General features: G+C 40.8%; 2 protein-coding genes across 2 annotated transcripts; one reads left to right on the forward strand and one right to left on the reverse strand.

Moving 5' to 3' along the window:
• The first annotated feature begins 1,202 nt into the window (after nucleotides 1-1,202).
• On the forward strand, nucleotides 1,203-18,501 carry yrdc (yrdC N(6)-threonylcarbamoyltransferase domain containing). Its single transcript, XM_054782617.1, has 6 exons — nucleotides 1,203-1,455; nucleotides 2,451-2,646; nucleotides 2,713-2,827; nucleotides 2,896-3,015; nucleotides 4,517-4,647; nucleotides 18,370-18,501. Coding segments are annotated over exons 1-6 (744 nt in total). The 5' UTR covers nucleotides 1,203-1,274; the 3' UTR covers nucleotides 18,371-18,501.
• Nucleotides 6,000-20,081, reverse strand: maneal (mannosidase endo-alpha like). The gene is made up of 4 exons (XM_054782609.1): nucleotides 19,334-20,081; nucleotides 17,427-17,536; nucleotides 11,827-11,903; nucleotides 6,000-10,820 (listed from the first exon to the last, which is right to left on the reverse strand). Exons 1-4 carry the CDS (start codon nucleotides 19,818-19,820, stop codon nucleotides 10,184-10,186), a joined length of 1,311 nt encoding a protein of 436 aa, XP_054638584.1. The 5' UTR covers nucleotides 19,821-20,081; the 3' UTR covers nucleotides 6,000-10,183.
• Nucleotides 20,082-23,254: the final 3,173 nt, after the last annotated feature.

The raw sequence follows: 23,254 nt of genomic DNA on the forward strand, positions 1-23,254 counted from the left end.
TATTCATGCATACTATAAAGAAACTATGCAATTTTTAAGTAAGGCATTCAGAGGTGTATGCACACAGACTCCTCCCGTCATTAAATATAGTGATGTGCTAGGATATTTTTATATGCACAACATGTTTCTTTTACCATTTGCATATACAGTAGATATGACATAACCACTCATGTCCACTAAACATAATTATATCAAGAATTTAGTTACCATTTGGAAAAGTGAGAGTTTAATGGCGCTCTGTTTTTGAAGGAACAAGAGTTATGAATAATTCTGTTTTAAGAATTACTTTGGTAATGAATAGTACATAAAAATATAAATGTTTCATTTGACTCATTAACTCTGGTATCCATGTTATAATGTTTTGACATGTGGATCAATTGTTTGCTCGCCTACAGTGAAAAGTCTCAACTTGAACTCACGTGACATCTGTTTGGAAGCATATTGCAAATCAATTGGCCATTTATGGATACAACATCTGACATGATTCTAAATAATAAAACGTGTGCTTCCAAAGAGATGTCTCATCACCCAAGAGAGTGGGGAATTATTAAAAGGAGTAGTATTTTTTAAAGAGAATGTATAATGTTAAATGTTTGCATATGCTCGTTTTGTATAAAGTGATATGACTTTCTCAAATAAGGAGCAATATACTAATAATTAAAACCTTACTGTCTCAGCAAAATGTGTGCATTTTTATTGGCATTCCAACATGAAATCACTTTTGTTCATTTTGTGGCGGCAGGGTGACATCCTGGAGAGAGTTCCTCTGGGGGGGAAAGAAGGTGAATTATGATGTGTCCGATATTGAATGAAGGCGCTCACCTTTATAACACCATCCAGGTCTTTCAAATCATCCAGGATCTTGTTGCACAGGGTTATTTTGTCAGAAGCAATCCACATTTTCACATGGACATCCTCCAAATCCTGTGAAACACATTAAAACCTGGTGATCATGTGTTAATTAAGGGTTTTTAAATGATCTACACTGACCATTTTGACAGTAGGAGTGTGCTCATCACTAGACTGGGACATTGTAGATGCTTTGCTAGCTCAAAAAATGTAAAAAGGTAAAACCTATCGAGAAAATGACGTGAAGTGTTTTTAAACAGTTTTACGCAGCTGATTTAAATGTCCATTTAACGAAAGGCCATGTGGTAATACCGCTTTAAGGAATATGTCGTCATCACATAGGGGGCGTAACCCGGAAGAGCGCACTTAATGACACCAGGAGGCAACATGTTTCTGACAACTCTCCTCTTCTAACGCTGTTTTTAATGAAGTATTTTTGTAGCCTTGCTGTTAAATTTACTAAATATCGAGCAGCACACTCTTCTTCAACAGCAGTTTGTCGAGCCGGACCTGAAACAATGTGCAAACAGCTGAAGACCAAAGTGCTGCATTTGTCACCGGCAACCGGCGACGAGCCTTCGTTTGTTACACAGAAAGCGCGGACAGGTGAGAAGGCGCTTAGGGTTAAAAAGAACCGACAAAACTTAACATTTACATTTTCAACCTTGTAAGTGCATCATGTTGAGCAGACAACGTAAAAATGGCGGCATATTGCGTCAGATCTTTGTATGCACCTGTTGGACTGGTATAACGGTATAACCGGTATAGTAATCACTGATTACTACTTGTAAAATAACATGTCAGAATTTTGTGTGGTTTCTGTTAGACTACAGTAGTGAACTTTTTAAGTTTAGCATGTCAAGCTAGTTTTTAAGGGGGACGCAAGTTTTTTTTTTTTGGTTCAATAGTAACAACGGTGAAAATTGAGGTTGGATAACATAAGTTTCGTCCATTTATCACAATGTTTTTTTTATACTCTGTGCCCTCTTGTTAACTGTTTATTTGAGTCCCTCTGGAATCAGAATGAATGCCATTTGAAATTGCAGTTGTGCTTTAATAATGTAATGCGACTGCACAATTGTTAATTCAATTGTACACGTCCGTGTATTACCGTAATTCTGCGTGTAAACGCTGAACGCAAAGTTGAAGTGAAGGCTGGAGCTCCACTTTGTACACCTTGAGCAATATTCTGTTATTATAATCACAGTACAATGTTTATATATGTCTTATTAGTCTTCTTAATGTTTTACTACAGCATAACCTTTTAGTTTGGTAACGTTTTCCACGTTTTTATTTATCCATCTATCCATTTTCTATGCTGCTTGTCCTCCCATTACGGTCACGTGGGAGCTGGAGTCTATCCCAGCTGACTTTGGTCACCAATCAAATCCCATGGTACATAATTACAAACAACCTTTCACAGTCACATTCACACCTATGGAGAATTCAGAGTCACCAATTAACCTAACCTGTTTTTGTACAGCATAAACATTTGCCAAGGAAAGCGGAGTAACCGGAGAAAACCCATGCATGCCCGGGGAGAACATGCTAACTCCACACTGAGATGTTCATTGTATTTCTTTCCTGGTTGCCTGCCACAGATCTTGCCAGCATCCTGAGCTGCACGACGAAAGCGCTGCAGGACGGCCATGTTGTTGCCGTGCCCACCGACACCATCTACGGCCTGGCGTGTCTGGCCCAGAACTCCAGCGCTGTGCAGAGGATCTATGACATCAAAGGCCGGAATGAGCAGAAGCCTCTTGCCATATGTGTGGGAGATATCCAGGATATATACAAGTACAGTATGTGCATGTTTGTGGGTTGTTGATGTTGAGCATCCCACCATTGATTGTATTGTTGAAGGTACTGTAAGGTGAAAGTGAAGGAGGAGCTGCTTGGTGACCTCCTGCCAGGTCCTGTCACCCTAGTGTTTGAAAGATCTGAAATACTGAACAAAGAGCTCAACCCTTTCACCCAAGTAAGTCCATCAGAACAACCCAGAAGTGACCTAAAATTGTTTTATTCATGTAATCTTGTACCACTCAGCTTGTTGGGGTCCGTATTCCAGACTGTACCTTCATACAACGCCTTTGCCAGATGTGCGGGGAGCCTCTGGCTCTCACCAGTGCCAACATCAGCGCACAAACAAGCACTGTGGCCGTCAATGTAAGTAGAAAAATCATGATAATACACAGCAATTTGTATTGCAACTACCGTTTGTTTTATTCATAGGCTGTTAGCCTCTTTGCAAGATGCAGTGTGGTGGTGGGCTGCATGGCAGGGTGGACTGCCGTCCGTGTCATGCCTCTGCTGCATCTGCAATTTTTTTTTATTATGACAAATAATTTTTGTAACTTATTTTTTTTTTTATTAACTTACTTAACTTTTTTCAACAACCAGCATAATTTGAACCAAGAACATTGCAAAACTGTTAATTTAATGGCAAAATTGCTGAGAGCACTTAAACTGAGTGTCTAAAATGTCGAGCCTCCTTTTGTATGCACTTATTTAGTCGAATAGTACTATGGGACTAGTACAAAATGTTGTACTATTTGACACAAACCTAAATTTTAATTTGATGCCTGTTTCAGAGTAATACAAATACATGGGAATTAATTGTTCAATAATGTGTTTTAGTTCAAAACAACAGAATTAAAAAAATAACAGTTCTTGAAATTTGTCCTGTCTAAACAGTATAAATTCAGAGTCCACTATTAAAGCTACTTTGACAAAAAGAAAGCAGACGAGAGCTATTTGTGGTTTTTTTGTGACTACAAACATTTCGACTGTACTTTATTTACAAAGCACATCCCCACTCAGTGTGCTCATTTGTCACTAAATACATGTACAATACAATAGAACACTTATAAAAATACTAATAGGTGAAGCAAATATTCTTCGGTGAAGTACTCATCAGCTGGTGAGCTACTGCTAGCATACGAGCTACCTGTTGGAGACCCCTGTAACGTCACTATCTCAAAGCTGGACACACTACATGTTTATGTTGAACAAGTTAGACACACAACTCGTGTTTTGAAGACGAGCCATAAACATACTGATAACAGGAGCGCAAGATTGGTAAGTGACACTTTAAAACAGTAAGTTAGCATGTACCCAATCAACATGATAGACACAAAAACAAGCTAGCTAGCTAGCTGCTGCCAGAGAGGCAGTGAGAGCCAGGCAAAATGTGTAAACAAAGATGCCAGAAAGTCGAATGAGATTGAAACGTGAGCGATCCCACACACTGGCATAGATAGGCTATAGATGGACTATTTTTCATTCTCACGATAATACGGAACAAAGTGAACATCAACACAAGATGTGTTGCATACTTTTATCTGGTCACACATGTGCAAGAGCCAACAAGGCAGACAGGTGATTCAGGTGCATGTTTATAAAAATAAAGCGCAGTAAAATGTTTTTATATTTTCATAAAAAAATTTCAAGATATAATTCAATAGATGCATAAATAATAAGCTATATATGTATCTATATAGCATATACGGTATATCCATTCATACAATATATTGACATTGTTTTCAGGTTTTAAACCCAAATTTTTAAGGTGTGGCATCTTTTATTTTGTCGCGGCAGATCAATAACATGTATCGGAAACCCTGAGATAAATGTCTCTTCCCCCCCTCTCTCTGTCTCTGATGTGAAGGAGTTCCAGGATCTTTGGCCCAAACTAGCAGTAGTAGTGGATGGAGGACCAATAGGAGACCCGAGTCGCCTCGGGTCGACTGTGGTGGACCTATCAGTACACGACAAATACCGCATCATCAGACCCGGCTGGTAAGTTCTTGCTCTTTACTTAAATAATTATTTTTAGTATTCACTTATTTTACTATTTAAAGTACTAATATTGGTATCTAAACACTTTATTGTGAATCTTAAAGCAACAAAATAGATTTTAGAAGACGCAAAATACTGCATACTCTGACTTCTACGGGTATTTGCTTAGTTTGGTCACCAAATACATGCGACCGAAACTAAAAATGTATTTGTGACAAGAGTTTGAGGAAAAAATATGAGTGTCACTGACAAATGTAAGGTCTAGAGCAAGAGTCCCCAACCACCGGGCCCCGCCCACAGACTGGTACTGGGCCGCGGGAAGTTTTCAGGTGCAATTTTATAAAAAATTAAAGAAAAAAAATAACTCTAAATAACTACATGGAATTTTATGTAAATGCTTATCCATTTTGGAAATACGGGCCATTGTTTTATTTTAAAAAATGATGTACAGTTACAAATCCCATAGTTTTTGCTTGTATATGTTGTTTGTTGCGAGCGGCAACCCGTCCCACTATGTTTGACTGTGCTTGAACGCACCATTAAATACATAAATATCTAATAGGTTCACCTCAAATAAATACATAACATTGCTGAGTATGTTCAGGAAAGTAAATTATGAATGAATGGGCTCCAACTAAGTAAACATACTGTACTTGTGATCGTGTTATTTCATTGGACTCAACCTCCTTTATGGTGTACATTAAAAGAGAAACCAATTGGGTTTTTAGTGCCTTTTCTGCCACGGTCGATGTGCTGGAAGGTAAATATGGACTCTCCTCTGCGGATTTGGGATAGTACCACTTCACTAACGTCAACACACTGGCTGGAACACACAACAAGCTTTTTTTTTTTTCTATGGGGATTATGAATATTTTTTCTCCCTGGGAACACCTGAGGACTTTGGAATGACTCTACAGTTATAAAGCTGACTGCTTAAAAGGATTTGTGTGTTTTATTTATGTGGCTTCATTATTTTGTCCTTATCATGGGATTGTGTGGAAGTTCTCCATCTTGTGCTTGAAAAAGTCTGTCTCCTATCTATACCTTTTAACCATGTGTAAGTTTGCGAGGGATTTTTTAAATTATTTTTTTTATTACAATTGTATTATATATTGTTATTAGAAGCTGGGAATACAATGTTAACCTTGCCTTTTGTGAAGGTGAATGCCTTCATGCATTTAAAAAACTGTTGCTCATGTTAAAGTTAAATCTTTTACAATAAAAGCCTCAAAGTTCTGTATAACAACAGTGTCTGTTTCCCTCGTGTATGTTTATTTTTAATGTGGAATGTTCTAAGCCAAAGCGGGAACACACACACACACACACACACACACACACACACGAGAGAGATTCAATACTTTTATTGTGAAAAATATCCTCCAGGAAGAAGCTTGTAACAATCAGCAGGGAACAAAATGTACAGTATAAATATTTGCCAACCATAACATTTATATTCATAAAACAAGTTTTCTGTGTGATAAACGAGGCCGCGAAGCAGTGCTAGCACTCAATTTAATTTAAATCTCCCAGCAGCGTGCTGTAGCTCTGCTTTGCTTGAACTTTGAGAATGTAGTGGGATTCCGTACAAAAAGATGATAGAAATTTGCTGATTTTATTTCAACCCTTGCAGTGTTGAAACACAGGACTGCAATCTATTCATGGCGTGGTGGTGGCGATGACGAAATTGTTGAATTTGCATAATTGGTTATGACACATTTACAAAAAGTGGGTCAAAAAAGAAAAATGCTTGGAACTGCAAATGAAAATTTCACGAAACAAATAAGACAGTTGCCTGTGGGTGCTTTTTAGATGGCAGCACTCACTGCTGCTTGAAAAGCGCAATATCTGCTTTCATATCGGACTCTCCAAAAGCCTCTTCACTAGATTTGTCACTAGACTAGTTGCTTTTTTGAAAGGGAATATCTACAGGAGTCTGATTACTCGCTAAACACAGCGACAAAGTCACTTCCTTCCTCCTACGTCTTATTTTCTGGCAGACCAGAGGCATTATAGTGCGTTTACGAGCGTGGGTGGGCACGTAGCGCCGAATCTGTTTGTGGCTGGTCAGTTAGTAGGATTACAAAAAAAAAAACATAAATTTTTGCACAGCTTTGTGGAGGGACACAGCAGTTCATTACGTTTGGCTGTGCGATAAATAAAAGCAGTGTTCTCGCTTGTTGAAATATTGTGGCACGGCACAGTAATGCCGCCAACAGAAAATTATGTCGCATGTTGTGTGAACATCTGGGGTAGAAATGTGTAGAATATTTTGTCGATCGTTGCCACAGCCTGAGCAGGGGCATTAATCAACGTTGTCTATGAATTAGCTAATGGGACTACGTAAAACGTACATGTCTGATTTCCGTAGTGTAAGTCGCTGTGGGTGAACAAAATCAGTGCTAGCAGTTGTGGAAATTCCCTAGCACGACGCTGATACGCTGCTTACAAACATTTTGTAGAAATTAGTTTCAACTCCCGTCACGCCCAAGCAGGATGTTATGTGTCGATGAACGTTATTTGTTGGTCGGTTAACTAGTATCCAAGTACTAGTATGCCAAAAACTTTGTATCAGATGTCCTGGAAACTTTGCAGAGCGACAACAGTTACTAGTGATGGGAAACATAATTCCGCTTGCGGACACTCACTAAAGTGAATCGAGTGCTTGATTCACGCGAGTCGGGTGTCACAACACGCATGCGCAAAAAACCCACACAGAGACTCCCACAGATATACGTACAGTATATACGCACTAAGCACCTCATTGAGATGGGTGGCCAGTTGCAGCGGCGCAAGTATCAAATGCAAGAAAATGGACTAAACTTTAAGGGATAGTTCGGATTTTTTTGACATGAAGTTGTATGACATCACCATCAGCAGTGATTAATGATTAACCCCCCTCATTTGGTCCCGCGAGTCCAGTTCTGGTCGGATTTCCACGGCGAGGAACGTGGTTCTGCTTAGTTGCTGGGGCCATAAAAACAATATGCGTTCAAAAAGAGTAACACATTTGCATCATAAAAATGCCTCCTCAACAAAATCAAGACATCACAAATCTCTCGGCGTTATGTTTGTCGCCTCTTCGTTCGCGTGTATGTGATGAAGACACTCGCATTTTCTTCCGCTGTGGGACACACGTAAGCAAGATGGCCGCGGATGAAGCTTAACACGACTAAGCAACTAAGCAGAACTACATTCCTCGTCAAGGAAATCCAACCAAATACAATCAAAGGTATTTTTTCAACCTTACCTGTGAAAGGTAAACGCATGAGATCTTGTTTGGACTGTAAACCGGTTGGTACAATTCCACGCAGAACATGAATTGGGCATCTTCCCATGGTTGCCACATCCAAAATGGCGGCGATGTCGACGTATGAATCAGTGCGGACTCGCACATGTGCAACACTTGTCGACACGCTCACGCCAGCGTTGGCGAGTGACTCTAGGTTAGCGAGCGAGCAGCTCAGACAGGAACAGGAAGTGGAAAGGAGAGTTGATTTGAGGCAAGGAGAAGATCTGTTCCTTTTTCCCGGGGGTTAATACATTTACACAAATGCAGTTAGAGTAACCGTTGCACAATTAATGCCATGTTGCCTGGTTTCCTTTTTTAATTTAGCTAGTGGCAGCAGGGTAAGCCAACAAGTTAACAGACGAATACCCGCTACTCCCGATTCTGTAAAAAAAAAACAAACAAAAAAAACTTGCGAGTTTTGAAGGACTCGGTCAATCCTCGACCATCTAGCCGTTATCTAAGTACCGGTACCTAAGTTTGCCTGCGGAATGAACAAAAGCAGCGCTAGCGGTTGCTGTTGAATGTCACCAACAAAAAAGGACTAGGATGTCGTACGGAAAATGTATACACTACCGGTCAAACGTTTTCAAACAGCCCAATTTTTCCAGTGATTTATTGACATTCAAGTCGTTCAAGTCCGATGAATAGCTTGAAATGGTACAAAGTGGTGAAGTGCCAGAGGTTTAAAAAAAAGGTAAGGTTACCCAAAACTGCCTATGCCGAAAATGTCTATTTCAGAGTTATAGAAAAAGGCCTGTTTCAGGGACCACAAAATGGGTCAACAATTTAAAGCTGTTGAAGCAGAAATGGAGGTTGTTCAAGCCTTGGCAGTTGGTGCAACTAATTCCTAACTAGTTCCGGAGTACTTACTACCTCCTCCGTCTGCATAAAAACAGTGTTCGGAACACACTGTGGTACTATACCGTCAGAACAGCATTCTACTGGAGAAAGTCATTTGTTGCTCCAAAAATGGCAAGAAAAAAGGGCATTAACAATGCAAGCGAGACGGACCATCTTAACGCTTAAAAATTGGAGTGTTCTGAAACTTTGGACCGGCAGTGTATTTAGTAGAAATGTATAGAATCTGTTTTTAATCTCGCCATGAGGTTACGTATCATCCAACATTGCTCACTGGTCTGTTAGCTAGTGGGTCCATGCAAAAAAACTTCATATCTGATTTCTCCGGGAACACAGAGGAACAAAACCAGTGGTAGCAGTTGTTGAAATGACCGAGCACGATCTTGTAATACTGCTCAGGAAAATTTCGTAGGATGTCATAATGTATGTTTGTTTGATCATTGGTTAGTTAGCTGAATTACGTTAATTCTGCCTGCGTCTAGTGTGACATCAGGTACTTGTCGGACAGCGACAGGATGGGCGTTAAACGTCGCGCCCCAGCTCCGGCATCGGGGGATATAACCTTACACATTGTTGCCATCCCATCCCTGTTACGGCTGCGATGCTACCTCAGAGGGTGCAGTTACGCTCTTCAGAAAGCGAACATGTAGCCACCCAGCATCGTGACATGTGGGTGCAAATGTGACACAACCAGGGAATCCACCGAAGACGAGAGCGTTCCATTCAACAAGAGCTGACGACTGTTTTCTGAGTTGCTCACAAAGTCGTAGACTGCGTAGCCTCAGCCCAGTGCTTCGTTGTAGGTCCAACTCACGGGGGAGCTGTGATGGGAGCAGTGACGGCGGTGTTGCTGTAAATGATGAATATTGTGCTTGCATTTTCCCAAGATTTCCTACTAAAGTTTCCCGACGACACAACAACTAAGTACGGACATCCGTGCCCATCACTTTTGCCTATACCAGCCTCTTTTTCACACAGATATACCGCAAAACGCCTGCACCAAAGCCCTCTCAGGTGCTGATCCCTTCGAGAACTTAGTGAAGGCGGGACATTACCGTGACTCTGTGCGCTTTCACACAGTCGGTTAATTAGATGGCCTGCGTCTAGTGTGACATATAAGATACTTGTCGGACAGCGACAGTCGCTTTCAGCACAACAGGATGGGCGTTAAACGTGGCACCGCAGTCCCGGCATTGGGGGATATACCCTTACACATTGTTGCCATCCCGCCTCTGTTCCGGCTGCGATACTACCTCAGGGGGTGCAGTTGTCCCCACTCCCGTTTTAAACAGTAACACGAGGGAAAAGCCAGCGTTGGCAGGCAGTTTGAAAGGGGCTACAAACGTCTATTTAAGTGCATTGTTTGATGGCGGTGGGTCGGTAGAAAGCTCACATGAGCCACTGCTCCTTCTCCTTGTTGAAGTGCTCGGCCCAGCGCCGTGTCAGCTCCAGGTAGTGTTCAGGTCCGTGTGGCTGATAGTCCAAGTAGACCCTGGTGGCGGTTTTCTTGGGCACCGCCCTCTCTATCTGTGTCCCCTCGTGCCACTCGTTAAAGGACGTGATGGTGACCATCTCGGGCCGCACGTTGAGCGCCGCCTGCAGGGCCGTCTCGTAGTAGCGCCCGTTGACCCGGTTGCGGGTGCTGTGGCTGTTCCACGGGCGAATGCTGGTGTCTACGTAACCCGGTCCCACGCTGGGGATGAAGAGGAGATTGTTGTCATCGCAGAAGCTTTTGATGGCCTTCCAGTTTTGGTGGGAAGAGCCGAAGGAGAAGCCATTGGAGGCGAAGTATGTGTACATGCCGTCGAAGCCGCCAGCCAGGATGTCCTGCTTGTGGCGCTCTTCCACGATCAGGGCGATGAAGAGCGAGTCGTAGGCGGAGCCTCGCACGCTGTGGGAGCCCGTGGGCGACAAAAGTTCAGACCAAGACTCCGCAGGGGTCAGGTACGAGTCGTAGATGTAGAATAGAGGAAGACTCTTCCCTGTGCTGGAGGTAAACTTGTAGAAGGCTGCATGGTCGCCATACCTTCAACAGAAGTTAGAGAAGCACATTGAAATCACTTCTTGGATGTCATGTCCATTTTTTATCCTCATTCCAAGTCTCATGCCGATGGTCTTCTGCTAGCTTTAGCGCTGCTTTCCATGGCTCATAGTCATCTCTTTTATAGCTTAGCATTCCTCTTTTCATGCTACTGGTATGCTGCTGCTAGCTGTGAGCTCTTCTTTCCACAGCTAATGGTATCCTGCTAGCTCTCATTTCCATAGCTCATACTGTTAGGATTGCCGTTACTTGCTCAAGTTTTATGTTTCCTCAGCTCATGATGCTCTGCTAGCTCCTTTCGCTGGTTTGCATAGCTAATGTTGGTTTGCTTTTAGTTCCTAGCTCTGCTTTCCATGGCTCATACTGCTAGCTCATACCATTAATCTGCTGTTAGTCGCTTATTTTGTGTTTAACATATTCTACTGATCCTCTTGCTAACTGTTAGCGCTACCTTTGATAGCTAATACCACTAATCTGCTTTTAGTCGGTACCTTTGTGTCATTTAACGCATGCTAATGATCCTTTCGCTGTTAGCGGTGCCTTCCACGCCGCTAATCTGCGGCTAGTTGCTAACTTTGTTTTTCCACAGCCAATACAAATGGTCTATCGCTACCAAATGATCTCATGGAGCAACATTTACAAGTAAGTCAACTCACGCAGGAAGAAAAACACTTCTAGAAATGTAGTTAATTTGTAGCTGTATCGGGTTTCATTATATATTTTTTTTTGTCTGTTTATATAGTTAGCTAGTCTAGCCTAGCATGAGAGTCCATCACCCTTTTGTTATTGGACTGCGTTCCTAATAAAGTTGAGTTGAAAAGTGTCAGAAATCCCAAAAGTTTTTCGTGTGTGGTCTGAAAGCCCTCTCTGCTGTGTAATATTTAAAGAGTCTTTTCACTTTAATACGCCAAAGCCGGGGTTTATATAACCAGAAGCTCCTTCTAAAGTAACATTCATGTTTAGTTAGTAATGGGGGTGTAAAAGTGTCTACCTGTCGATGATGTACTTGATGTGGTCGTGCACGCTCTGGTCGTTTCGTCCTCGGTATGGTTGGATGTGAAAGGCAACCTGGAGAAACGACACGTTTAGATCGACTCACCTCCATATTGTACATATTTCAATTTTGATACAGTGTTGTGTTTCCCCCCCCAAACATGCCCCATAATTGACTGGCAGAAGCAGCCATGCGACAAACAATCCAACATGACGCGCACTCAAAAAGTTCATAATATGAATACTTAAAAGGCGAATGGACGCTGGATTCACATTAAATGATTTATGACTGGCATGGAACACTTTCCCAGCCTGGGAAAACATGATGGAAAATGTCTGAAGAGGAGTAAGAACATCTGCAGTAAAATGTAAGCCAAACAGTTTTGTGCTGCTTTCCTGTTTAATTTTTTTTTTTTTTTTAAACAAATCATTGGATCTAAATATTTGGGTTGTAAAATTGTGAATCATCTCACTGGACATATTTTCTGTGTTTCGAAATGCGTCGTAACTGCACAGTTGACCCCAAAAAATGATGATAAATTCATCCAAATTGAAGCCCGCGTGGCCCATGTTAAAGTCTTGCATACCGTTATAAACACACAATCTAAACATGAATGTCCACATAAAACAGTCTCTGTAGAAGAAATCTCTTGTTTTGGAGGGGATTTGGAGAAACTGAATTGAACATTTTGGGCTGTGGAGAAAACGTAAATCAATTTATTCACTTTTAGATTGAAAAAAATATATATTTTATACAGTAATACAAATATTTTGTGTTTTTTTGGCGGGGGTAACTTTATGTTAAGAATAATCTTTTCATAATTAAGCAAAAAAAGAACTTTTTAACAAAATAATTGTTTTTGGACAGCAAACTAGTTGATGTTCACTGAATCAGCAGTGCCTCTGCTGGTTGCAGCTAAGTACTACACTCTCTTTTAACTCAAGTACTTAACAGTTTACCCACATACAGTATTATACTAATGCCACTCCTAATTCACTGTAACTGTCCATTTAACGGGACCTCCTGTGTGTTTTTTAATACTTTTAAACACATGAAGACCTATGGAATCAATGGAGGCCATATGTATTTAACGAAGAGTTTAATAATGTGTCTCCCTGTGTGCATGCAGCTCTCACGGTCTATTTAGCATGTGAAACTTTTACATTCCATCAGGGACGTGATTGCCCAGGGAGACGAACGTGACTCCAGGGAGCCTCCGTGCTCACACAAGACCTCACTTAGTGTGGACTATTTCAGGTCCTCTTCAATGGGAGGTCATGCAATGCAATGTAGTGCTGCACAAGGGATGAGCATGTGGGTGCTGCTCAGATACTGTTCAGCTTATATAATAATAATAATATAAAAATAAAAAAAGATGTATGGCTTGCTTTGTAGCATCAACCCCAGGAGGGCTCACTGTGTGTTTAACTGCGTGGTGCTAGTAGAATTACAAAAGTGCTTGCAAATACTTCAAACTGGTTTGTTTATAACATCTGTCAATAAAAACAGGATATGTATACAGTAGTGTGTGTGTGTGTGTGTGTGTGGGTGTAGCAGAATCTACTGTATAAAATCTTAGTCTTATAATTCAGCGATTTTCTGGAAAAGCACTACTCTAAAGTAGCACAACATTTCAGGAATTGCGTTTTCTTTGGCTTTTTTGTGATGCCACCACAGACGGGTACCAGTGATGGCAAAGGGGGGGGGAAATAACGTCGTGACGCGATACACACGTCTCTGCCCTGGCTGTCACAGTCAAAAAATAATAATAATAATAATAATAAAAATGAAAAATACACCAGGAAAAAGATGGCAAAACAGCAAGGTTGTTATGAACGGTAAGTACAATCATCCCTCATTTATTGCGGTCAACTGGTTCCAGACCTCATCCAATAAGTGAATTTCCCAATAGGTTCTTTATAAAGGGAATATATTCATTGTTCATTTCTATTCATTGCGTAGAAAACCTGTTTCTGATCTTCTAATTATGGTTTATAACATTACTGTAGCCCTCTAGACATGAAATAGCACCCCTATGGTCACCTTTACACTCCTATAACCCAATATAGTATCAAATAAATAAGCCATTTGAGACATAAATAAGACATAATTTACTCACGTGTGTTTAGCATTGGCAGTCGCATTATCACAGAGTAGTACCACTGTGACATTACTGATAACTAGTGACCAGCGAAGAATGCTACACAGCAACATGTTGTCATGTTCCGCAGGACAGGAGTGAGCACTTCCTGCTGCGGGGAAGCTGCAGCCGCGTCACCCCAGTGGTTTGTGGCGCAGCTGGCAGCAATTGCAATTAGTGGGGTTTAAAAGCCCAGCGCCGCCTCAAGTACGGTGCTGGTTCATTGTCTCTTTGCCTGTTAGCTTGTTGCGCTTCACCTGAGCATTCCACGTACCTGGTAGTGTTTCAGTTGCCTGTCGTCACAGAGCTTTTTCTCTGTCACCTTTGTTCCGTTTTCCTGTACTACAGTGAGTAGTGGTTTTTGTTTCATTAAATATGTTGTTATGTGCACACTTCTGCCTCCTGTCTCTGCATACCGGGGGTCAAGCATTCAACAGCTCCTCAATCGTGACACGTACTGAATTTGAATGTGTCCGTATTTTTGTTCGTTTGGCCATTTTTATGCTTACAAATGCTTAATTTAGGCCTGAAATGTGCTTAAATATGCACATTTTTTTGAGTAACAATAGTCTTAGTCAACCACGAAACAGCAGAGATTTACTATACAGCGGTTAACTTATTGTTACACTTGCCAATTAAAAGTGCAAAGCACGACTACACGAGTGAGTACACGATGTGTCGTAAGGTTGATTATACGACAGCTTCTTTTTCTTTTTTTTTTAAACATTACTTAAAACTGAACAGGTCATAAATGTTTTACGATGACGACAGTTTGACTCTGGAACGGATGAATCCACTTTCCATTATTTCCTTTTGGAAAATTGATCAACTACGCGTGTTGTACATACAGTAGTTGCCAGGTGCAGAAAAGCTTGAAAAGTCGTCTTAAAAAGTGCTCGACATGCAAAAATTCCTCACTTTCGTGAGCCTCTTTGAAATTAGGCATGAAAGCGACTGTTTAAAATTGAACGTCTTCCATTGGAGGGTTGAGAGGTTCATCATTCCACGCTGAAAAGGGCACACAAAGACATGAATAATTCACACAGAAAACGTGTTTTCTGGCGCTGTTTTTGTATGATCGGGATGTTAAGAGCTCCCCGCACGCGTCGCGTAAAGTGCATGTCACGGGCCGTACATGTCATGCTAGCATTTCAAACGTCACGCCCGCCAATAAGGCATTACATTTCATGCATTTGCGTTTCTCTCATGACAGCGTCGGGTATAAAAACCCCTTCAGCTTGACATTGCATGTGTAATTTGTGTAGTTATTTCTTAGCCTGTGGCTGTTCAACAGTAATGACGGCTGATCGTGAAAACTGCGAGATAATTCAACATGCAAATGTATCTTGTATGTATCTGGATCTTTATTCCTATCTCTTGACATTAATCTGCACTTGGCCTAAATGCATCAAAAACTATGGAAAAAGGCCACAGTTCCATGTCAAAACATACATAATATACAGTAGTGTTCAACTCTTTGTTGCATATTCTTCAAATTTCATGTAAGACGACTTCGGCCGATTGTGCTTATCGCCTTTTACGCTGCATCATTAATGGCTCCTGTTGTGACATAAGAAAACCCTTACAGGCTCTACTTGTCTTCAGTCACCGGGAAGAAGGGAAAAAAAAGGCACAAAGACACTTTTTCAACCACACCTTCTGCATTAATTTTACAGAAAGTCCCATGAAAAGATCACTTAAAAGCATATAGCATGCAAATGTGACACGGGTTGTTAATTCACATTATCAAGCGCTCCCTTTTCAAACTTTAATAAGCCTTCAATATGGCGACAGCACGCCCACGCATGTTTCCTGCGCTTATTTTCCCCCATTTTCCGACCTAATTGGCAGTCGGCTACATGGTCCACCATCGCTCCGCTATACTGTATTGCTGTCCTACACAGCTTGCTCTGTCCCTGCAGATTGAGCAGCGGATGCGGTTCTTTGACCCATGTCCCTCACGTCTCCCGTGCTGGAAATGTCAACAGCACTGCAAGCATCCCGACTAGAACCCCAGAGAGATGAGTGAGTTCTCCTTCAACTGCGCTCAGTTTTACATCAGCTCTTATTTCAACCATTCTTTTGTTTTTTTTGGTCAATAGTCCTAAAAGCTTCTAAAATAATCAATCCATAGCCTACTTGAACTACCTAACACATCCATCCATTTTCTATGCCGCTTATCCTCACTAGGGTCGCGAGTATGTTGGAGCCTATCCCAGCTGACCTCTGGACTTGGTCACCAGCCAATCGCAGGGCACATATTCACACTCACATTCATACCTATGGAGAACTTAGAGTCGCCAATTAACCTAACATGCATGTTTTTGGAATGTGGGAGAAAACCCACACACGCACGGGGAGAACATGCAAACTCCACACAGAGATGCCAAACGGAGATTCAAACCCAGATCTTCCCGATCTCCTGACTGTGTCTAACCACTAGGCCACCGTGCGGCCCCTACCTAACACAATGGTGCCTAAATACTGGAGATGAATACGACGACTGGGGATGTGTACCCAAATGTTTGGTTGTACCTCAAAAGATGCAGACTCAGCCACCTGCAACACATACTTGAAGGTGACATTGTGCATGTACCGTCTTTTAAGTAATGAGGCAGAGGCACACAGAGTCTAACGCTGTTTTCAAACCTTGTTGCTGACCTTAACAGGCCAACAGCGGTGCTCAGTTCCAGCACCAGTCTTAAACTTGCACACGCGTTTCTCCGGAGCTCTCCACACCAGCAATCACAATCAATGTGAGGTGTATTCACAAACACCGAGATTACACATTTGCAATGATTTAGCTTGACATTTAACACGTTACACATGTGTGACTCACAATGTAAATGTAAAACAAGGACTCTACGAGTATCGAAATTGACGCTAACACAAAAATATACATGCAAAACAATAGTATTTTATACTTATTCATAACCCGAAAGACATGCTGGGTAGCCTGTTGGAAGTGTGTGTGTGTGTGTGTAGGCTTCCCAGCATGTCTTGCGCATTATTCTTTTGCATGTATATTGGTGTGCACACATCTATTTTGATACCCGCATAGTGTGTGTGATATAGTTACATTGTGTGTTCCACATGTGTTCCTTGTGTTATTTTTGGTTGCACCGTGAGTGAGGTAGGCATTTGCGTTGATGAGGTCCTGTTGGTTTGTGATGTGTGAGTAATCTGACTACTTTTAGTGCAACTCAGTCTTTACCAATGTAGAGCAAATGAGATACCGATAAATTCTATTCTACTAATAAAAACTGCCTGATTATGAAAATTCTGAGCACAAAATTGTACATTTTTCCCACAAATAAAAAAAAAAATTGGATCTACCGTGTCTAAAATAGGTATGTAAGGGCTTTTTGTGGAAACATTTGTAGTTTGAACTCATCGCACCGAAAATGGGCCTACAGAACTGATCCTATTCACCCCCTACTCATACTCTTGTTTTTACCTTGAGGTTGTGCCTATAAGCGGCGTCCAGTATGGCCGGTACAAAATCCTCAGTGGGTTCCCCATTGTCATCAGCCAGGCCTGGAGGGTACCAGGATAGGACCAGAACCCCTGCAGACACATAAACACACTGACGAGTGACAAGATCTTCAATGGATAGTTGGGATTTTTTAGACATGAAGTGGTATGACATTCCCATCATCAGTGTAGTGCATCATCAGTGACTTAGCCCACACTTTGTCCCGTGAGCCGAGTTCTGGTCAGATTTCAGTGATGAGGTACATGGTTCCGGTTAGTTGGTGGGGCCACTTAAGCCAAGAGCTTCTCAAAACAACATGCGTTCAAAAGAGTAATACATTTGCATCACAAAAAAGCCTCCTCGGAAACATCAGACCTCACAATTGATCAGCGTTACATTCTCTCCCGTCGTATCACTGTGCGCTGTCATCTGTCCGTTGTTGTGTATGCGTTCCACGGCGGATGAATGGTATCACAGTGGTCTTTATCTGCGCATGTAAACATTGTGGAACACATACACAACTTGGGCTGGGGGACATGGACCAAAACCAGATATATTTAGATTGAATATCGATATATGTATCGATATGATATATGTATCCCGATATTTTTTAAGCAAAGTGAGTTTAGACAAAATCAAAGCCAAATATGTGTGTAAAGTTGTTTTATTAAAATAAACCCCAGGTCTTGTGTACACTGCAGACAGTGGATCAGTCAACAGCGAAGAGTCTCTTTTCAAAAAGCCACAATTTGCCATAAAATGACACCAGAGCAGACCAAACAGCTTCAGTTTATAGAGAGTATTTTTACTGTTGATGTGTGGCTATTTGTCATCTTCAGTCCCTCTTTTGCTGGGACCACTTATTGTAATGTAATGTCGACCTTTTTACGGCTCTTGTGTCTAATTAAGTGAAATGTTTTACCAGACTGGCGCATCCACTCATCATCCATCTGGCACTAACGCCAGGGTGTACACGAACCAACCACCACCCCCACTCCTCCTGGCTGGAACACTATCCAAGGATTCCGGTGTCACTGAGGGTAGCGACTGGTAACACACATTAATATTTCAACACAGCTCAATCATGCAATGTGTTTTGAGTAAAATATCGTACATTCTGCAGTCCACTCACCAGCCACACAATTAGGCACACCTGCTCTTTTCGAGATAATGTTCACTCGTGATGTGTATTATTGCAGTTGTTGCATCACTAGATTGGGCGCTCTAGTTGAGATTCATGCATTATTTGTATTGGCTTCCATTACAATAGATAAGTATTAGATTAATTTAAAAATGTAAATGTACATTGATGGTGAAATTTACAATTTTAGAATGCTTATATTTAGGTTTAATAAATTTATATTGTAGGTGTGCAAGTAAGACTCCAATACGCTGTGCGTGGAGCTGTCCATGGTCCTGAATAGTTTTGATCCACTTTTTGGTTCTGTTTATAGACTAAATGTTGTTTTTTAATCCTTCAATTATAATTAAAAGTCGGCTAATTGCATGGATTAATCGAATTTGTTGGGTTTTTTTAATCTCTGAATAATGTACATTTAAGTCTAATTGTAAACATGAATACATACAGTATGTAGTTATCTGATCCTAAAAGTTTATTTTATAAAAACAGATTGTTTTTAATCCAGAAATTATGATTAAAAAACAGCTAACTGTATAGATTCATTGTTTTTATCTTTAAATTGGAATTAAAAGTAAAGATAATTGTTTAGGCTATTCAATATGTTGTTTTTTTTGTCCTTAAATGAGAATTAAAAGTCATCTAACTGTCTAGATTAATCGTTTTTCAAATGTATCCTTTAATTAGAATGAAAAGGTCAGCTAATTGCATATAGTCTATGAATGGATAATGTCGTTTCCGGGAGCTTTACCTGCAGCAGAAGCAGCGATCTGCTCCATGTGGGACTCCAGCACATTCGGGTCCCTAGAACTGTACGGTCCAAGTTCTGGGTAGAAACTGGAGCCGATGTCCTCAGGAGGCATGTGTCTCCCCCTCGGGTAACTGGATGCGATCTTCGGGTCCCAGTGCGGAACCAGGACGTGGTCCCAGTGCACAAACTTGCCGTCTACTTGCGGGGTTCCGTACCACACATAGTAAAACATGTGCACGTCGTCGAATATGGATCCCTCCGGACCGGAGTTCGGCAAAGCCGATTTAGTGTTGTGATGACCCGGTGAGGAGGAGGATGACGAGGAGGACACTGAGCGCCGGTCCAGCTTGCCGGCGAACTCCAGATTCGGAACCAGATCTGATAAACCGTCTCCCGTCTTGAGGGTCCTGAGTCCCATCATGGTTCCGAAGATAAAGAGAGCGAAGAGAAAGAGCGCCACGCATGCTCTCCTCCGCAGTCTTCCCATGCTAGACCGGTACCGGCGGCTCTTCCTCTCTGGGTTTTTGTGTGTGTCTCTATGGTGTCAGCCTATACGAGCAGATACCACACCATCTTCTATACGACTCTACATGCTAGAGATCGGGATTGTGGAGTCTGTGGTTCTTCCTCCCAACACTGGGAGTCCTTTCAGCCTGACAGCAACACACAAGTGATGCTCACCGAAAAAGGATCTGTTGTGGTGCGGTCATTTGTGAAGAGGCACGACACACAAATATAGGGTTGTGTTTCCGGTTCGGGTGTCAGGAGGGGATTTATACTGACATCCAGCGGCCAAAGTGGGTAATGCAGTGGTGACGTCAGTGTGTTGTGTTCAGGTGCACTTGGAAATAATGTACTTTAGCCTTTTCCTGCGTCAACACAGGCAACACAGTATAAAATGTTTTAGGTACAATCGGTATGTTTGAATAGGTACACAATAAAAACAGCAAAAACAATAAAAAGCTGAAATGGTGATGTTGATAACTAATAACGTCACAAATATTGTCTTTAAATTTATATAAGTGTCCCTTCCTTTGCATCCTTTTTTCAATTATGCGGCCCTCGGAGGAAAAATATTGGACACCCCAGCTTTACTAAGATAATGATGCTCGCTTTTGCAGAATGGATGTCAAATCTGTGCAGTGTTTCTAGTATTTCACCTCTCCACGTGTGCGTTTTATGAGGTCATGGGTCAACCTCCATTCATCAAATTACATTTTTGTCAACAGGGGGGATAAGTGTCCCTGAATGCAGCACGGTGCACAGTGTGAAACAACCATCACTGTCACAACAACTAATCCAACTTCTCAGTTTTTGGCTCCCGGCCAAGATGATGGAAGAGCCCCCTCACCCCCACCCCCCGTTTCCCCGGGAAGACATTACATTGTTTGGCTTTTTAATTAAGCACTTTATTAATGGCCACTGAGCATTAATGGCGTTTCCTAAAGCTATCAAGGGCTTTCAAAGGTAAATATTTGCACAAAAGAGGTCACCTACAATCATAATGATATACTTTCGGGCATTTTTAAAGCATAAATGTTGTGTATTGTGTTAACTAAATTTAACAGGGTATTAAACAATACAATCGAGCTAAAAGTTCATTTATCCTAAAAAAAAACAACACTACAATAGCTGCCATGCCATGCCAAATCAAATAGCTCCATATGTAGTTTTGTATATGTGTGTTAGCTTCCATCGGTTTAAATACTATTTCAAGGAGAAAAAATACAAATAATCCCAAAATAAACGACAGGATAATTAAAAATGTTCCAGTAACTTAAGTCATTAGTATTATTTCTTTCTAAAAATGAGAAAACTGTTTACCAAAAAATGTCATTCGGTGAAGACATTTTCTTCAGCTACCAAAGAGGAGATTGTTACTTTCAAAGCGTTTACTTCCATAAACTGGTGATTAAAACCGCATGCATGGTGCATGCTTGTCCACTAGGGGTCGTTGTGCTCGTTGAACTGTAACTTCGAACCTCCGATCATTAGCTCACTTCCAAACAAAAAAAGATCATATTTATTAGTTTGTTCGTTTCTTTCGTCTCCGAATTGCGTGCTATATTTTTCAAATACTATTTATGCAACCTAATTTCATCACTCACGACCAATGATCCTCACGTGGACAGGTGAAAATAAATGTAATTGTGCTTGAAAGTAATTATGTTGTCATATGTGAAAGTGTTTTTGTGCTTTGTGTATGATGATGTGCATTTGTGTGTTTGCATGGTTAAAAAGATCTCATGTGTGTCTTTTAGATGCATTCATCTTGTCAGTGGAGGGGGTCAGCATATTAACATGATGTGATCAATCACTGTATTGATCCAAGCATCGGTTTGAGCTGCTTGCCTTATTTTCTTGGTTGACCCAAGCAGCTGGTTTGAAATGTCCCTCTCTTATTTGTTCTGTTTTCCTTTAGGCTCAATTTCAGTGTAAAGGCCCCTGTAGGCCTACTCCCCCCCCCCCCCCCATTGTTTAACACATTATTTTGCTGTAGACTAACATTTTGACCCCATATTTTGCATCCAAACAGCTAAAAACAACAAAGGAACATCAGGGAACATGTGTAGGCAAATACCGTATGACATGAATTTGACTTATGCAGATTTATAGCATAAACGCGTACTTCCAAATTTAATCCAGTCTTGTTTAATTTGGTATTTTAAAGTAATAACCTTTAAGATTCTTGCATATGGAATAATTGTTGTGAAAAGGCGTAATATTAAACACACTTATAAGAATAAAAAATGCATTACAATACAAAAATGTTAAAGTCAAGATCATTTACACAATAAAAGCGAGCGCATAAAATGGCAACAAAAAAATAACAAAAAATCGCTTCATTTTCCATAAATGGTCTAACACGGCTAATTATTTAAGATAATGGAATCATTTTTGTAAGGTTTGACAGAGCCGAAATATTAGACAAAAAATCAAAAGTAGTGCAATTTTACACCTCATATATGTAGGCTATTTTTAAATCATGATCATTTCACAACTATACATCAAAAATAGCAAGTAAAATTGCAAAATAATAAAAATCACACCAATTTTACAAATATACAATGAAATGTTGCTAAAACAATAAAATAGCAAAAAAAATGCACAAATTGTAACTATAAGACAAATTCGCATTTTGGGAGGGTTTAAAGAGTTCAGAATATTTCACTTTTGTCAGTAATAATATTAAAATGTAATCAATTCTATTTTAAAAATAAATGAACTGTTTTTAAAATAATGTTGCAAACAAAGAAAAGAGCAAATTAAATGGCGAAATCATTTTTAAAAATGCACAAAATAGTATTCAATGATAAGCATTGCGCAGCTTTTTTTGAGGGTTGAACGAGGACAAAATATTAAAAACACTCATCCATTTCACCACATTAAGGTTGTCCTCATTTGGGTCACGGGTAAGCTGGAGCCTATCCCAGCTGACTTCGGGCGGGATGCGGGGTACACCCCCAGACCGGTTGCCAGCCAATCACGGGGCACATATATTTAAAAAAAAAAAAAAAACACCCCTCAAAATTCGCAAAAACAATAGCAAATAAGTCACCACAAAATGGAAACAAAACAAAAGATGTTTCTTGACATCATAATTGAAATGGAGAGCCACTTTAAACACACCACAATTTGATGTGTTTAGATGATTTAATCTTAGAATGATAAGGATTTATATACAAACACAAATAATGTGGTTCCGACCGTGCCTTGTAATAGTGATAGGTGTGTGTGTGTGTGCGTGCGTGTGTGTTATTAGTAAAGAAATAACTATTTTGTTTGTGGTGCAAAAGACGCAAACATGGCAGAAGGTACGTCTGATGAGTGAAATCAGTCCAACCTGATTGGGCGGGGCTTGCTTTGCATTGTCTTTTGCAATCTCTCCAATTGTGAGGGGGGTTCCACCGCCAGCCCCCT

This window comes from Dunckerocampus dactyliophorus, chromosome 7 (genome assembly GCF_027744805.1).
Source record: "Dunckerocampus dactyliophorus isolate RoL2022-P2 chromosome 7, RoL_Ddac_1.1, whole genome shotgun sequence".
Lineage (NCBI taxonomy): Eukaryota > Metazoa > Chordata > Actinopteri > Syngnathiformes > Syngnathidae > Dunckerocampus > Dunckerocampus dactyliophorus.

What these genes read in the sequence shown, in the direction of transcription:
- maneal (XM_054782609.1), bottom strand. Translation starts at nt 19,820, where the DNA reads ATGGGAAGACTGCGGAGGAGAGCATGCGTGGCGCTCTTTCTCTTCGCT. An exon ending in GATCGCTGCTTCTGCTGCAG is followed by an intron (nt 17,537 to 19,333) that starts GTAAAGCTCCCG and finishes ATGTGTCTGCAG; the next exon opens with GGGTTCTGGTCCTATCCTGG. An exon ending in ATCAAGTACATCATCGACAG is followed by an intron (nt 10,821 to 11,826) that starts GTAGACACTTTT and finishes CTTCTGTTGAAG; the next exon opens with GTATGGCGACCATGCAGCCT.
- yrdc (XM_054782617.1), top strand. Translation starts at nt 1,275, where the DNA reads ATGAAGTATTTTTGTAGCCTTGCTGTTAAATTTACTAAATATCGAGCA. An exon ending in TACACAGAAAGCGCGGACAG is followed by an intron (nt 1,456 to 2,450) that starts GTGAGAAGGCGC and finishes TGCCTGCCACAG; the next exon opens with ATCTTGCCAGCATCCTGAGC. An exon ending in GATATCCAGGATATATACAA is followed by an intron (nt 2,647 to 2,712) that starts GTACAGTATGTG and finishes GTATTGTTGAAG; the next exon opens with GTACTGTAAGGTGAAAGTGA.